Source organism: Charadrius vociferus, unplaced genomic scaffold (assembly GCF_000708025.1).
Source record: "Charadrius vociferus isolate BGI_N301 unplaced genomic scaffold, ASM70802v2 scaffold799, whole genome shotgun sequence".
Taxonomy (NCBI): domain Eukaryota; kingdom Metazoa; phylum Chordata; class Aves; order Charadriiformes; family Charadriidae; genus Charadrius; species Charadrius vociferus.
The window spans coordinates 157,068-174,771 of NW_009649954.1; the positions used below are offsets into that span (position 1 = coordinate 157,068).

General features: G+C 37.1%; 1 protein-coding gene across 1 annotated transcript in view; it reads right to left on the reverse strand.

Moving 5' to 3' along the window:
* Positions 1-456: 456 nt before the first annotated feature.
* Positions 457-17,704, reverse strand: part of ERICH1 (glutamate-rich 1) — a gene marked incomplete at its 5' end in the record, with an annotated part of 79,138 nt that continues 61,890 nt past the window's right edge. The window contains 3 exons of the mRNA XM_009891531.1: positions 457-530; positions 5,165-5,359; positions 7,864-8,241. Of these exons, the coding sequence (XP_009889833.1) occupies positions 457-530; positions 5,165-5,359; positions 7,864-8,241 (647 nt within the window). The remainder of the gene's footprint in view (positions 531-5,164; positions 5,360-7,863; positions 8,242-17,704) is intronic.

The following is a 17,704-nucleotide window of genomic DNA, read 5'->3' on the forward strand; positions in this document are numbered from 1 at the left end:
TCTGTTTTTCAGGTAAACAGACACATCAGATAAACAAGAAAAGCCACGAAATAAAATTTCCAGAAAGGAATGATTAATTTATAAACAAAAAAAACCCCCAAACCTATACTTCTTAAACAAAATACTTGACACCAACTTTATCCTGGTAAGTCCCTTATCCTCAAGTGAAAACTTTATCATTCCTGGTAAGTCCCTTATCCTCAAGTGAAATGTACATACTAATCCAGCTGAAGACTCAGGCCACACAGCATATGCATATTCTTGACTAACCAAACACAAAAATCACAGGTAGTTATACTCTGTTCGTTGTCTTCTCGAGTTTGTAACACAGAAAAATAATTCATTTACCTGAAGGTGTAGAATGTGTATTGACACTGCTCTTCCTGAACAATTGCTACTTGGTTAAGAGTTTGTATATTAAATTTTATCCCAGCATGTATGGACACAGCTAAGGCTTTATTTCCTATTCTTCACAGGAAGGATATCTGTAATCCAGTAGTGAAACAGCGACGTGACTATCTTGGTATGATCTGAAACAAAGAAAACACATTCCTCCTGAAATACCTTTTTGACATTTCTGAACCTTAATGAGAAATACTTGTGCGAGCATCTGTTTCCATTCAATACTGGCATTTCAATAAAACCAATGCAGATATTGGAGCTTGAAAACTAATATATATGAATTTCTAGATAAACAGGTGCATTTTCTTCTAGGAAGTCAGTTATTTATATGAGATTCTATTTGTTTGTATGCAATTCTATTGGTTAAGATTCAATAATTCAGAAAAAAAGGAGATCAAAATGGCATGACCATATGGGTAAGGCTAAAAGAGTGCAAGCTTCTCCACTTCTTTCTGTCTGGAGAATAATTTCACACATTATTATTTAACTTACAGTAGCACCTAGAAACCCCAGTTGAGAATGAGCTGTCTTGCACAGACAGCTGTATTAAAGCCTCAAAATGCCATGGCTTCTGTCTTAATTCAGAGATTACCTATGTGACTTTATGTATTTTTAACGACAGGACTTGCTACAGTACTTTTCACATAATACCACATTTAAGATGATTCTATAATGTTATGCTAATATAGCTTCCACATTTCATTTCCTTTTTTTTAAATGTTCATTAAAAAAAAAAAAAAAAGGTTAAATTTAATCATTTTAGGGCCTCTGTGTAACCAGCCTGTGTACTATTGGAGCACAGTAACTGTATACTTCTGGTCTGCAAAATGTACCTTCCCGATCCCCCACAATGGAGACATAAATAAAAGACAACTCTCCAAAAAAAAGGCAGTTAAAAGAAGTTTCTAGCTCTTCTGTGAGTGATAATTTCCTAGGCAACAAGGGAAGAGTATATTTGAGACTTGATACTAACCAACAAAGGGAAAATGTTAATAGATAATGGAACGAAGCTGATGAGTAGAAGCTGAATGAGTTCATAAATTAGGAGATAATGATTTTTTTTTTTAATTAGGTGACCACCTATGCTTTAATAATTGATGCGAAATGGGAATTGGGTAGCCCTCATTTCAAAAGCTACAGTTTCCAGCCAGCAAACGGAGCTGGAGCTTCCAGTTACAGCTCTTCTCCTTTGCCCACTGCACTGTGCAGGATCACGAAGGCGTCTGACTTTCTGATAGAGATCAGCCAAGCCCCCATCATGAGAAAAGTATGTCTATTTGATTTCCAAACATTCTCTTTCCTGAATTTATAGAAGGCTTTAGGTAGAGGTGAGTACTTTTTGTTAAAGACTACCAAATAAATGGAAATAGTAATTGGACATTGTGTTATTTTTTACAGTCTGGGAACAATGACAGTTTAAATAGTCATGCTCAAACAAAAATTAGACCAACCTCAACTTTGTATCATTGCTGAAGTACAAAGGTAACTTGAGGGAGTAACTCGAAGCACAAAGTACAAGGTAAGTTGATGGAGGACAACAACCAGACAGAACAACCAGTATCTCTTGACCACAGAGATTTTCCTGTTCAAGTATGTTTTCTCATTTAAATGAAGAGTTAAATATAATACTTTAATGTTGATGATTTTTCTGGTTCAATCCTTTAGCAATCCTCTTCCTGAAAAATTTTTCAGACTCTACCACCAACCTTGTTAGACCTTTCTTTGATATGACTGCAAATATTGGGATCTAAGAGCTTAAAATAAAACAGAAGCATTTTTCTTCATTGTTTCTTTTTTCTTTTGGTTGAACCATGATTCCCAATCTGAATAACATGCTAAGAGGTGTGAAGGAAATACCAAAACATGGTCTCGAACCAGTGTTTTTCAATTTGTGGTCTGTAGAACTTGGGTAGTCCATTGCTTTACTCTAAAAGGTTTGTAAAAAGTTATTAAGAAAAGCAAATTTATCACCAGTAGGCATAAACTTGCCAAATGGGACTTGGTAGCCCTAGTGGAAAATTAGCTTAAACCATAATATATATATATTTATGAGGAAATAAAAGATATAATGGTATGTTTACTTTGTAAAGTTTACTAATGGCGAATGTGCACTTATATGAAAGAGATGGATCACTTATCTTTTTTTTTCCTAGTCTTTCCTTCCTTAAGTTAAAGACAAAACTAAACAAAACATAGCACCCATTATTACTGCTTTGATGCTGGCATCTTAAGTGGAATCATAACCACGGGAAAAAGGGTTAACATGTTGCTTCTTCAACTACTGGGAATAAAATAGGTTCATTTTGCAAAAATAATACACCATGCTAAAATAAAGAAAAATTGTTTTCTTTTCATCATGTTAATAAGAAATGACCTTTTCTTCTAGTACACCATGCCCCAGTAAAAACAAACAAAACAGAAAAAAGGCAAGATAATCAGACAAACTTGTAAAAAAATGAGATTATTATGATATACTGTATATTTTTATCGTCATAAAAAACCCTAACCTGTATTTCTATAACAAGAACTTGAATTTGCTGAGACAAAAAGTTTTTGTAATAACTCTTAACTTTTATCACCTGTTCATTGGGAATAAAATCTAAAATAAAAAAAAATGGGCAAAATGACCTATTTTTGAGCCCGAAGTAGGAAAAAAGTATAATTAAAAGCCTAATTCAAGGTAAAATTTCAGACCACTGTCTTCTCATTCACTGAAATTCCTGAATTACAAATAGAATGTAAAGTTAAACTCCGCTGAGGCAAATTAATATCTAACAGGTGCTTAATTATCCTTTAATAATTTATATTAATGTATTTTCCTTTTCCTTTTGCTGTTGTACCTCATGAATATCAAATCAACTACCATGGTTGCACCACCGTGAACTTGGTATGAGATTGGAATTGAGCCTAGAGTGACAACAGTTACTAGGAAAAAAAAACAACTGGAAGAGTAAACAATTTCAGGCTGTATCAGCAGAAACACAAATGAATTTTAAAAATCACTCAAAAAACTGTCGTCTGCTTTTTCAAGTGACAAAAAAAAATACACCAGAAAATTAGGGTAGTTCCATGGATTTGTTTCTAATTTGCTTCTGTTTTCTTTTCTCTCTCTCTTCAGTTTGACATTTCTGCTATACAAAAGTAAACAGAACAGCTTGCCTCAAGGCTGAAAAAGCCAACAGAATTCCTACTGTACTGAGCAGAATTTGGATAAGGCCTTTAAGGAATACCTTGAATGTGGTCACTTCAACAGTTCCATTTTGATTTAATTGACAGAAGCTGAATTAGGTCATTTAATAAAGGGCCAACACCATTACCACTACTCCTTCTGAGTCCTACTTAGTTTGCAAATGTGTATTACATTCAATGAGACTACCTGATTATAATTAAGAATTCAGAATCTAGGCTCGAAATTAATTATTGAGTGCACAGAAGGATTTTGTTCCATGTATATGTGGATACTTCAGAACTGTCAGAACCTTAAGGGTTGTCATACTCCATATCTACACTTTAAAGAATACATATGTACTTCTTTAAGAGTGTTCTTTTCAAAATCTATCCACTATGAACTCTACAGGCAGGAATTCTCTCTTTTCTGTGTTTTACAATGCACTGCATGCAGTAGGTTCCAGTCTTGACTGGAACATTTAGCCACTATCATGCTGTAAATTATTTAATTATGTTACAAGCAGTAGTCTTTTCTTGGAATGTCATTATTAAGCCTCTGACGGCTATGACCTTATTTACTATGGTACAACACTACTACCAGCTCAGTTGTTATTCTTCAAAAGACTTAGAGCACTATCTAAAATGGTTGAGATTCATCTTGTGCCATAGCGAGTGCTCTCAACTGATTAAATTCTTTGGGAGGCAAGAAAATTCAGCACATCTTGTAGATTCGGCTGATGCTGCAACAAAAGTACTAATGACAAGTAACAATGACTGTTTAAATGAAGACTACTTGGAAAATGAATTATTATACCGTTTACTGACTACATGCTGCTCCCACATTCACTTGAGGAACCATTAACTGTCCAAGAAGAAATTCTACTAAAATTATATGGGTCAAAATAGAGAACAAAAGGAGCATGAATGAAATCAGTCTTGTGCCTCAAGGATGATAAGATTTAGTAACATAATATTTTTTCTTTTTATGAGTGACTTTATAATACCATTTATTATAAAGACTGACTTTACTTTTTTACATAATTAACAGTAATATTTAGAAAATGAAACCAGACATTTATATTTAAACAAATACAAAGCTGTAAATCAAACTTTGGCATGCAAAATCTATGTGTTAAAAAAGCCCTGTAGGTGACCAAGAAGAAATGAAAGAATGGGCATTGTTAATTCTTATGCATGTAAATTTAATCCTTAAATGGATGAGTGAAATCTCCAAGATAAACAAGTTAATTCCCGTTATTTAGAAAGTCTACAAAGAGAATGTATTAAAAATATGCTTTAAACATGATTAAATCTTAAAACAGTTAAGATTTTTAAAATATTGTTTTAAGAACCTGAATCATCTTGTACTCTATAGTTGCTGCAAAGTATGAGAAGTTTCTGTATTGATAGTAACCAAACAATAAACAGGGAAAATCACTGTATTTTTGGTGGGAATTATGCTTTCAATTTTTCTATAAGCTTATCTTTACCACTATATAATTATTTACAGCTCCCTAATAAAAAAAACCTGTGACAAACCTGAGTTTCAATCCACACAAAAATCAGTGAATGAACATGAGTGAATGGTACCTACCAGGAGGCATCACGGATTGTTCTTGGAATTGTTTCAAAGCATCCTTCAATCTCTCAATATCCTGTAGCAATACAAGGGATTTCAGCTGATGTAGAAGAGTCACATCTGAGGAAGAGATGGTGCGAGATTCAAGATAATGCAAAAGCTCTTGGGCACTTGCTGAATTTACAGCAGAATCCGTGCATTCTGATTTCTCTGGAAAAACAATTGGAATATCTCATTAAAAATACTCAGAGAGCATAGAGAATTTTCCTAATTATACTTTTTTTTCAAAGACAGAATCTTCCTTTTTAGTACAATTTACAACCAAGTATTGGGTACTAAAAAGTAGCTTGCTCCTCCTATTTTTTTGGTAAATATTAAAACAATGGTAAGAGGAGAAAGTATCAAATTAAAAAAATAAAAAAGAAAATAGGATTTACAGTGACAGGAATGCAAGAGGAATCTCAGTTTTCAAGATTAGCACAGGGAGAAGGTGTGATGAAGAAACTGTACTGTGGCCAAAGCACTGCGTTTTCGCTTCCCACACGCTATGTATTATAAAAACACACACAAGTGGAGACAGCGAAAGTAGTTCTACAAGTGTGGAACTACTGATGGAACTACTGCAAAGCACTTCTGGAGGCATCCAGTTATCTTGTTATTGTTTTTTATGTATTTTACGTATTTTATGTTTTTATATAAATGGCAGATATTACAGCATGCAAGACAGCAGAGAAGGACATACATTATTTCTACAGTACTAAAGCATAAATTCATTCTTCCATTCCAGTAACAATGTATGGTCTGTCCCTTTAATCAGACTCCCTTTAATTCTTCTGTTTTTTACCAGCAAGCCAACTGAGAAGAATAGATTTTTCCCGATTCAGCTTTCTGACATAAGTATAATCCAATGTGACCATTTGAAAATGCTGCTAAAAGCAATGGCTTCCAATTTTATCTAAAAAAATTAGGGAGTGTTAAAGTCACTCAACTAGAAAAGGCAAACAGCATAATGTCAGATCTATATATAAATTGGCATTTGTCTAACAAGAAAGTTAGTCACACTGTGATTTATGGATGTGACATCTTATCTGCAGATGAACTTCCTTTTACCTGAGAATTTCTCTCTGTGGATTCCAAGGTGGCTGGGAATGAACTGGTTCAACCCTCCGATATGAAGGTCAGACACCAGAGCCAATCAATCTGTCAACCAGTGCTAAAACTTGAACTTGACTTCCAGGGAAGCTGGAAGCTCAGCGCTTTTTCTTAAAATTCAACATGTAACACAGCTGCGGACAATTGACCAGGTTTCTGTTCTGGGTCATGTACTAACAGCAGAACTGTTAACTGAGTTTGCAAACTTGCGTAGTTACTCTGGAGTTCCCCTACAGCAAATGAATGTAGGTTAGCTGACATTTACTTAGCCATACACTGAAGTAGTAAAATTCTTATTGGAAGTAGGTGATGGAAATACATTAGCCAGAAAGGAGGATGGATTTTGAACGCTCAGTTTAGTGTGAAGACCTGACACAGCAGAAAAATTTTAACAGTAAGCGAAGAAAATTCTATGTATAAATCTTGAGAAAAAAAATTAACACGAAATCCCTGATGTCATCTTAACAGGGTTTTTAAAGTAATTCGGCAGTCTAAAGATGAATTTTATGGGACTAGGAGCTGACAGCTCTGACTTAAGATGGACTCACACAGGTAGGTAAGCTGATTAATATTCTTCATTCAGCTCCACAAAGGCATTTAAGACTGTTCACTTTGAAAAAATTTTCAGTGTTTTTTTCCAGTTTTACAAGACAGTTATCATTTTAAAGTTATGTTCTAAGCTGAGCAACTACAGAACACACCAGCTTGCCCTTAAGAAAACATATTTAATTCTAGATGATACCAACATAACCTAGTGTATGTACACATAAGTACTGTAGTACTTACCACTGAAACTTCATTATTTCTGAAAGACATTTATGACATAAGTGCCATATGAGCAGCTTTTGAGGAAGGCAACGGAAGAAACATAAAGTAGGAATTTCACTGATTTTAGTGGCCAGATGAACATTCAATAGGTCATTAGGGATAATATCCATGCAATCCTTTTTAAAGTGCTATGGAATGTGCATTGAGCATCAGTTCACATTCATGTTCACAAGTGATTTATCCCAATACACTTTGCAAGTGCCAACAGTATCCTCCCCTTTCCTCCTGGATGCTGTCTGTCTAGATTTCCTTATAGATTACAAATAAATCTCCTCCTGAGAAGGAGAACTTTCTGAAAAGTAGGTTGCTTCAGAGATAGTAAGCATGAAAGTCGTTTAGGATAGCAATTATAGCCCTCATTTGAAGCTCTCTGACAGCAAGTAATCCTTCTGGATGTTTGCTTGTAGAATAACGAAGAATTTGCTCCATTTTAACCACTACATTTACACCAAGTTCATTGGAATGTTTAAAAAAAGAGCAAGGAATATTATGTATATTTTCAAAGACAAAGAAACAAATAGATTAGGACCACTATTTTTTATGCTGATGTCATTCTTACATGGTCATGTACACACCAGAAAATGGGACAAATACTAAGTACCCACATGACTGACTGAGTTTAAAAGACATTCTTCTCTAGTAGTTTTGACCCATTCTACAGCAATAATAAGTGCACATCTATTTTCCCTTATGTGGTAATACTCATGAAATAAAGGAAAAAGAGTGGTACATACTGTCAGCAAAATAAATTTGTTGTGTTGCCTGCAGGAAGTCCAGAACACTATCTGCCTTTTCATCTATGTCTTTTAAGCCTGCTGCTTCTTCTCTGTTGTTTTTGTCAGGCTGATATGTAAAATCCACACCGGTATTTTTTGTTACCAAGCCAGCTGCTCTCATTTTTTCTTTCTGTCGCTTCTTTTTCATTTTCCTCTTTTTGTTTTTGCTTATTTTGGGACTGTCTATCTGCTGCAGCTGTAAATTATCTTGAACAAGAGTTTCTTGCATTCCAGATTCTGTTTGTTCTCCATATAAATTATTAGAGTTTTGCAAACTGTTCTTTTGTTTCTTTCTCCGAATGCGCTTTCTCTTGGTTTGTCCTTGATATTCCTCCTCTGCAGATTCAAAAGAGACATGATAGTTGTAAATACAAAGATCTGTAATAAGCATTTTAGAACTGCATACAATGAAATATCACCTCCTTCAAATTCTGGAATGTCTGAGTGGCTCTAACCTTACTTTAATGCTTAGAATGCCTTTCAGTACTACAATGTCAAAGCCAACTTTTCTGAATGCATTGAGTTAGAAGACAAGTTCTTTTCCCTTCTGTTCAATAAAAACTGCACTCTCCTTTGTGCTACATACTTTACATCACGTTTACTTTCTTAATATGGTTCCGCACAGAGAGTAAGGTCAAAAGAATCGCCAGGGAAAAAAACAGGAAGGGCAGACTGGGGCACAAGAGATGAGAGCTCCCCCAGGAGCCCCACACCACCAGTTGGTAGACTTGACCAAGAACACAAGAAGAATGCATGTACTTCACAATAAAAGATTATAGTGTTTATCTCGATGATATCCATCCACGATAGTGCTGTGTCTTAAAAACACCAGGCATCTGTTTCTGATTCTTCTACCTTCTCCTCCTTAAACATCCTCCTCCTTTGGGATATCTTACTGCTAGCTCAGCTTTGGACATCAACTTTATAGGTGTCGTGGTTTGGCCTCAGCCAGCAACAAAGAACCACGCAGCCGCTCGCACAACTCCCACAGTCGTGGAAAAAGAAAATGACAGGGCCAAACTCGTGGGTTAAAAGAGTGCAATTTAACAGAACAGCAAAAGGAAAAGACAAAAACGCGATTACAGTACCGCCGCGAAGCGCACCGACCGGACCCGCACCGCCGCAGCCCACCCCCGAGTGGCGACTCCTCTCCTCGCCCCGGCTAGCTCTTCTTATAGCTCGGGCATGGGTCACGTGGTATGGAATACCTGCCCCCTGCCGGCTCCTGGGGAGATTAACCCCATCCCTGCCGGAACCAGGACAATAGGGAAAGCATGCAAGGCATCAGTGACCTTGGCAAGTAATCTCTGATCTCTTTAACAGCCTGTCTTGGATCTGTCATTCCCTTGCTACATTATAATTTCCTTACTAGCTAATTCTTCAAAAGGCTCAAATGTCAAGGGAAAGAAGTCCCTCTTGCTCTCCGAGACAGCTTTCATGCTTCTTTACTCAGATCTTATCCTTGTACACAAATTCAGAGTTCTGAAGTCATCTTTGACCCTGAACTGACTACCTCTCCCACACGCTCACTTCTCAGTGTAAGCCCTCCTGGCACTAGCAAGGGAAGACTGCCAGAATCCATCTTCCCTTTGACTGCACTGCTGCTTAACTCCATATTCATGTCTATAACAACTCCTGTCTAATTAACTGAAATTCCGCCTTTCATGGTCTCATAAAATGCTCACACGTTTAAACATTATGTGGTGCCGAACGCCAGTGTTCTTCTAATGTCTTGCTCCAGAAAGTTAAGCCATTTATCTTTCCCTCAACCTCTACCTGCATGTTTCTAAGTCCCTCACAGTGCACGGACTGCAGTGCTCTAATTTACCTGGTTTTACACCATTCCAAGAATCTTTGCTGGTGTAATGCAGGAGAGACACCTGAAGCTCAACACTTGTTTCCAAATTATCTGCATAGTCGCCTGCACTACCTCTGACTTTCTCAGCTTGTTTGGCTTTCTCATCACTCCTCCCCCTACCAGTCTGCCTCTATTTTCTCCATGGTTGGAGGCCCTCTCTTTCATTTCTGTTTCTTTTTCTGTCTTGAACTCTGTCAGCTCTGAGCCACTTTCTCTCTTTAAATATCACTACAAGACTTTTAGTTCTTTAGCTGACAGATGACTCACTGCAAAGCAATTTTCCATACCTTCTATGAAGAAGGCTGCATAAAAATAAATTTGCTGTATTGTAATTGAACACCACAGCATGTTAAAGACACACCAAACGTCACCTTGTACCCACAGTGTGGAATGTTTTGCACGCATGGTATTTGAGCTAAATATCTTTATACATGATTTGGACATATGGGATGTGGGAAAAATAACGTCTGTGTCGTCCTGTAGGAATAAAATACCAGAACTGAAGGCAGACATGAATGGTGAAAGATGCTATAAACAAAACATCAATGTTTCATCTTAAGATCTAATTTGGATTTTCATGGGAGTATTTGTGTTACAATAGGTGAATTTCACTGTAAACATAGATACATTGTTCCATAAAATTTCTCAGCCCTCTGTTAACCTGAACCACACTGTTTGCTAATAAAGCTACTCTAATCTGTGCTCTCAGCAAAGTGGCCCAACATGCTCTTTAAGCATCCAAGAATCACTAAATCTCAGCAAAACTAGAGTATGTTATGCAGCCAAGCACCCTCAATTGGTTTGACACCACTTGAAAAAAATGGTGCAGAAGGCAGAACAGGGCTTCAGATAATTGATGTTTTGAATCAAATCCAAAAGTTTGCTTATCCTTGGTAGCTCAGGACAGCAGAAGATCTGAAGACACCAGGGTGAAGCTGTCAAAAGGCAGAATGAATACAGTGTTTCCATGCCTATGTTATTAAGATAAATACCCAACTGAAAGGAAATCAGAACTATGCTGAGTTTCCTCCAACACAGAAAACAAATCAAACACAAGACTTCACCTAGTTCTCTTAAACTGGCAGGCCTCTAGCAGTTTTTGTCATTCTTTGCCCTGTATTTTAGTAGCTACTGCTCCATGTGTGGGAGCTACTAGTGATTCAACATCAAGAAGAGACAAAATTAGATGTTGAAAAATGCAAAGCAATGCACATAAAAGGGATTAATTTGAACAACTCACTGCTAGGGTTAGAGTGAATTGTTACCAGCTCAGGAAAAACAAAGCAAAAGCCAGACCTGTGCATCAGCATGGAAAGCTCAATGAAAACATTTGCTCAGTGGGTATCAGCGATCAAAACAGCAAACACCTTGTGTGCATACATAAGAAGGAGGATGGAAAATATCAGGAAAAATATTCCAAAGCTATTATACAAATCTGTTGTTCTCTTCAAGCTTGTAACTCTATGTTTCTTAGCATAATCCCAGCACAGTAAGATTTTGGCAAACAAGAGGAGGACGCTCACAGAAATTACCAGAGCAAGAAACTCCAAAAAGATTTGTATGACTTGACTTGAGAGAAAGAATAATAAAATGGCCTCTGTTTCTGCCTCCTCATGCAAGAACAAGGTGACATCTAATTAATCTGAGCAGTTTCACAAGCAAATAGCAGAAAGTAAATACTTGTTTTACAAATGGTACAGTTAGTTTATTGAATTCACATATGCATGGTATGCACAGGAGCCAAGAGCTCAATGGGACTCAAGAACTGGTTGTTTATATAGCCAGCAAGGCTACCTGATTATAACAGCTATGCTAAAATATAAATAAGAGTTGTACAAGAACTACCAACCATAATGTTTAGGTCACAGCCCACACAATGATCTTAAATGAAATGTTCAGTGGGATTCATCTCCCACAACTTTAGCTGTCTGAAGAGAAAATACTTAGTGCATACTTAGACCTACGTTCCCTCTGATAAACCAAGAGACGTTTGCATGTTCAGAAAGCACTTTACCTTATCCTAAACCAGTTGGGATGGAAATGCACCCTGAAAGTCTTCATCTCTCTCCCCATCCATTAATTACAAAGGAAATGTGGACAATGAATTTGGATGGACTAGATGCTTGCAACAACTGAGAAGAATTAGTCTCTTTTACAAAAATTAAAGGTGAGGAGGAAGGAGCTTCTTAACATGAGTCTGTTCATCGGACTGATTTTTACTAATTAACAAAATCCAGTGTTTTATTAAAAAACCCCTTTTGACTGTCTACATTTCAAACCAGTAGGGAGGCTGATAAAATTTCAATAGATACGAACTCGGTTCCAATAATTTTTCCCACTGACTGAAGAGGCTTATGTCAAAGCAGCACAGTTATAACAAATGCAGGGAATATATACTACACAAGCAATCTTAGTAAGGTGTTGAATACATACTTAAGCAACATTGACTGGAATATCAATGCAGCTACAGCTTGTCTGAAATTCCACAAGAGCTGATGATTCTTCTCCCTCTATTCCATAATGGCCTGCCACTTCTCTCCTCCTAAAACCCATCTCTGCTCCACAACTGGCTTAATTTATCACATAATCCAATTATCCAGAAGCAATGTCTTTAACCTGCTTAGTCTGGACCCGGTGTCCTCTCAGATTGAGCAAAGTGACTTCCAGACAGAATGCCCATATACATTTTCCAGCCATGGTTGTAATTTCATAAGCATTTCTTTCAGCCTTAATAAGAACACCCTCCTCAGGAACTGTTCAGAGTTAAAAACAACTGTTTTCTTTGGCATTTTATTTTTTTTTTCTTTTCTGGTTTATTTTTAGTCTAGATTACTTTCCTGATGCAGTTTACCATGCAGATGCACAGTCACACTAGCCTGACTGACAGAATGATATGGAAGTGGGAATGAGTAGCCTGAAAAGGAAAGTCAGCACCAAGAGAAAGTCATCTTCTAACAGTCTGTCTCATCTGGACTGAAACATTAAAAAGTTTTCTCCATGCAAACTGCTTGTTTATTTAACAGAACAGAGGCAGAAATATGTCAGAAAACAGACTTAAAATGAAATCGAGGACTCATTTTATACATACTGCTTATTGAATTTTGATAATGAAAAGTCAGCATCTCCAGTTTATATCTTCTAGGAAAACCAGAAAATAATAAGAATAGTGATTTACATCAAGACTACAAATAAGCTGACTTTTATTTATTAACTTCTATTATATTAGAAAGTTATTTTGTATTCATCATCAGGGCAGCTGAAGGCATAAAGAGATTAAATACAAAGCTTAAGACAGGCTAACAGCAACAGCTGACTGTTCCTCCCATCCAGACTAACCATCAGCATGAACACATTGCTGGCAACTCCGTGACTGAAAGGATGAGCTTCCTCAAGTTTATCTGTACTATTTCAGCTCCTTCAGACAATGGAAACATTCAGGGAAAGCATTATATAAGACAATGAAAAATGGGAGGCTATTTGTTTAGATGTCTGCAAGTCTAAGGTATACAAAATTCCACGGCATGCCATACTGAAGTTTGGCTTTGAGTGCCTGAGAATAAGCTGATGCTGCTACGGATTTTAAAAATCAGGTCCCTAAATATTATTAGAACAAACTTTTAGAACAGCACATTAAAAAAAAACCCGCCGCAAAACAGAGATAAAGCAGACTGAGGAAAAGATGGTCAAAGAATATCCTCTGAGCTTTAGAAATCTCCTCTATAATGTGTTCATTGTGACTCAAGTACGGCACCTGGCTCTCCTGCTCAAGGACCAAGTCCCACAGTAGGCTTTCCGGGTGTTGTTCATGGTAATTTTGTTCTTTTGCTCAGACGAAACACGCCATGTGCCTCTCCTGATACTTCATCCAGTTTAAATTCTTTTCTTCTCCCTGATATACCGGATGTATTTTCCATGGTGTACTAAGCAGTTAATGCAGAGGAATTTAATTTTGGTTTAGGATCTTGCAAGGGAAAAAAACAGCATTATTTTTAGTGCCAATTAAGATATCAGCAGCTACAATTTGGCCAAGAGAGAAAAGCTGTGGCTAACGAATGCAAAAAAGTGTAACGGTTTATTAGAATAAAAGGAAAACTGAAAAAATCTCAGGAGCACAAGATGACACTAATTTTTTTACACTTTTTTTTTTGAAAATTGTTTCAAATCTACTTCAAAGGTTTTAGTAATCTACAACACTTTATCAAAAACTTTGTGGAAATTCAAGGAAACCACATCAGCTGTAGCACCCGTATCCACATATTTCCTGGCATTTCAAAGAATTCCAAGATATGTGTAGATTTCCTCTTTGCAAATCTCATGTTGATCCTTCCCATGCAGATCACAGGTTTTCCGGCATCCACAAATCTTACTTTGCATTATAATTTCTGCTGAACTGCCTGAGGCAAACACCAAGATTACAGGCTCGCAGTTCCCTGGATGATTTAAGAACTGTTTTAAAAAACTGTCATCACACTATCCAGCCTCAAAGTCTCTGATAACAAGGCAATCTGAAAAACGAGTGGTTAGGCATCACTGTCAGTAACGTGGGCAATGTTTTTCCTTGAATTTTTTCAGAAATTTTAGGTGAATAAAATCTGGTACTGGTGATTTTATTTTATCATTTATTTTGTTGCATGACCATTAAGTTAAATCTCTTCAATTTCACATACCCTTTGAGAAAGCCCAAGAAGGACTGTTCCAGCATGGGATTCTCCATAGTTTTTTCCACGGATAACACCAATGCAAAGAACTTATTTAACTTCTCTGAAACAGGCCTCTCTAAATATTCCTTCTCACCTTGATCATCGTCTCAAAAGACAGACAGGTGCATTGCTCCTGATGCATTAAGTAAGATCTATTATCGGTTTTAATTCTTTGTACCATTTGCTCAAATACTCTTTAGCTTGTCTTATCATGTTTTTACATTCAAATATGGTTAAAACATGTTTTGAGTGTGAATTCAGCTTTTTTAAGGACACCTACTTCTTTCTAACAACTTCCCTTACTCTGTTGTCTAGCTCTGCTGCCTTCCTTTCACTTATTCTCAAGCCTTTCACGGCAGGTGGTAGGCGCTGGCCTCGAATATCACATATGGTGTCCTTAAGTAGCTTCTATATCACCTGGTACAACTTCCTTCTCTTAGCTGACCTTTTTTAGTTTGTTTTTTTTTTTTTTTAGTAAGTATCTTTATTTTTGTGAAGTGTCCCTTCTTGAAATGGATCACAACTGTTGTGGATTTTTTTTGTTTTGTTGTTGTTTCAGTAGGATGCTGAACCTAATGGCTGCTGTTGCAATGTGCCTCTTCTGAACCAAACTCCACCCAGGACAAAGTGCCATTGCCTCTCACAGCCCCACCAACCAACTCCCTTGGTTGTTGACTGTGTCTAAAAATTGACTTTTCACCACATCCTGATGAGACAGTCACGTCACCTGAACAGGGAGAAACAGAAGATTCCATTACTACTCTCACTGCTGCTTCTCCGATCTTTCAGCATACAGCAATCCCAGCTGGATACACGATGAAACAGACTCTAAGCTTGCTTTGCTTTTTGATATGTATACTCAGTCCACACACACATTGATCTAAGGCATCCAGGAGATATACAAAACTATTCCAATGAATACATTAATTTTGACAATAATGTTTCAGGCTTCCTGTCACTTCATGCAAAAAGCTTGCTTGATGAAGCCCCCAAGTTTTCTTAAATAACAACTTTTCTGATACAGGTTCTGCACTGTTCAATGACATGATTTTTAAATGAAAGCAAATATTTTGACATTTTATTGATCTTTCTCATTATTATTTTTTAAATTGCAGGCTCACTGTCTTCAGTCTTCATTCATTTTCGCTTTTTTGGGGTGATGTGCAAATAATCTGAGTCAGTCACCCCTGTACAGAGGTACCACGCAGCACTTCCTAAATGGGCTCAGTGGTGCTCCCCTAAAACACTGAGAATTATTATGTTGACTCAGTGAGGAAAATAAACAAAATCATGGAGCTGAGCATATTCACAGACATGAAAGAAGAGAAGAGATTCAATGAAAATCAGTAGCTGTTTTGAAGGCTACTAAAGCAGAAATGCTTAAGGATCCTAAAGCTGCCTATGGAGTTTCTACAGTTTAGCAGCCGCAAAGACTAATTGCTACTAAACACAGAAATCTTCTTAGTCTTTGGCTAATAAGATTACGCCTTTGTATTTGAAAAGAAAGCATCACCATGAATTGGAGGGGGAGATTTGTAACACTTATATTTAAAAAATAGAAACATTACACTGAAAAAATTTGTTCTTTCTTTTAACTTTGTAGGACACAAACACACATTCAGAGTTTTCTTTAAAGTCTTCCCCCCTCACCCCCCCGAATTGGTTTTCAACCAATGCTTAGTGTAAAGAATCCAAAGCTCTCCCTTTGCTCAGAATAACAGAAATGATAAGAAAAGCTGAAATTTTAAAATCCTGTTCAGCACTTAAAATGTTCTTTCCAAATATAACAGCTAAAATAGTGTAAAGTGTAAGAAGCTATTTAGACTAAAGGACCACAGACTATTAAATGATAAGCAACCAAATAGAAAACTGATACCTAGTTTTGCCCTGTGATAAAACAGTACCAAAGAGATCTAAACTAAAAGTACAGTCTTCTGCAGAAAAGAGCTATCGAAAAATACAGATGCTGACATAGCAAAATGAAGACACTCAGCAACAAACCCCAGCCCCAAGTTATCAATTTCAGTTATCAAATATTTAAATATGATACATCAATTCAATTTTTATAATATTTCACATTTCTTAACTTTTTACACAGCATCCAATAATCAATCACATTTAATGCCACATATGAAACAGCTGCCACAGCTACAATGTTATTACATGGTTCTTTCAGTAAATCCTATTTCAAATCACTTTGGAAAAGAAAAGTCTGAAAGAATGCAAACCTTCCAAGTGTTTTATTTTAAACTATTCCCTTTATCCACTTATCTTTAGATCTTAACTCTGATTTTAATAAAATTTAATTATAGTTTCTAAGCAGCTTTGTAAAAACAGGGATGTTTTAGGGTCTAGGTTCATCCTAAATTAATGGCATTTTAAAGAATAGTTGAAAATGTTAATGTAAGTAATTTCATACATATAAAGATGCAGACAGGTATGCTGAAAAAATGAGAAGCACTGTAGGGAAGATCCTGAACAGTTGTGCAAGCTGGTAATCTGCCAATTTGTAATAGATGGGAATCTGGAGCCACAGTCTTCCCAGTGATATAGGTTTGTTCTTGAGTGCGTGCTGCGCTGCAGTGGGGCTCTGCTCTGGCCAGAGCTGTGAGGTCAGACTGCTCAAATCTGTTTTTCCACAGTGGACACTCCAAAACCTTTCACCTCTGTGCTTGGGAAGATCATGGAACACATCCTCCTTGAAGCTATGCTAAGCCACATAGAATCACAGAATCACAGAATGGTCAGGGTTGGAAGGGACCTCTGGTGATCATCTAGTCCAACCCCCCCGCCAGATCAGGGTCACCTACAACAGGTTGCACAGGACAGCGTCCAGGCGGGTTTTGAATGTCTCCAGAGTGGGAGACTCCACAACCTCTCTGGGCAGCCTGTGCCAGTGCTCTACTACCCTCAAAGTAAAGAAGTTCCTCCTCATGTTAAGATGGAACTTCCTATGTTCAAGCTTGTGCCCATTACCCCTAGTCCTATCATTGGGCACCACTGAAAAAAGACTGCTCCCATCCCCCTGGCACCCTCCCGTTAAGTATTTGTAAGTTTTAATAAGATCCCCCCTCAATCTTCTTTTCTCTAGACTAAAGAGACCCAAGTCCCTCAGTCTTCCCTCATATGAGAGATGTTCTAATCCCCTAATCATCTTCGTAGCCCTCCGCTGGACCCTCTCCAGCAGATCCCTGTCTGTCTTGAACTGGGGAGCCCAGAACTGGACGCAGTACTCCAGATG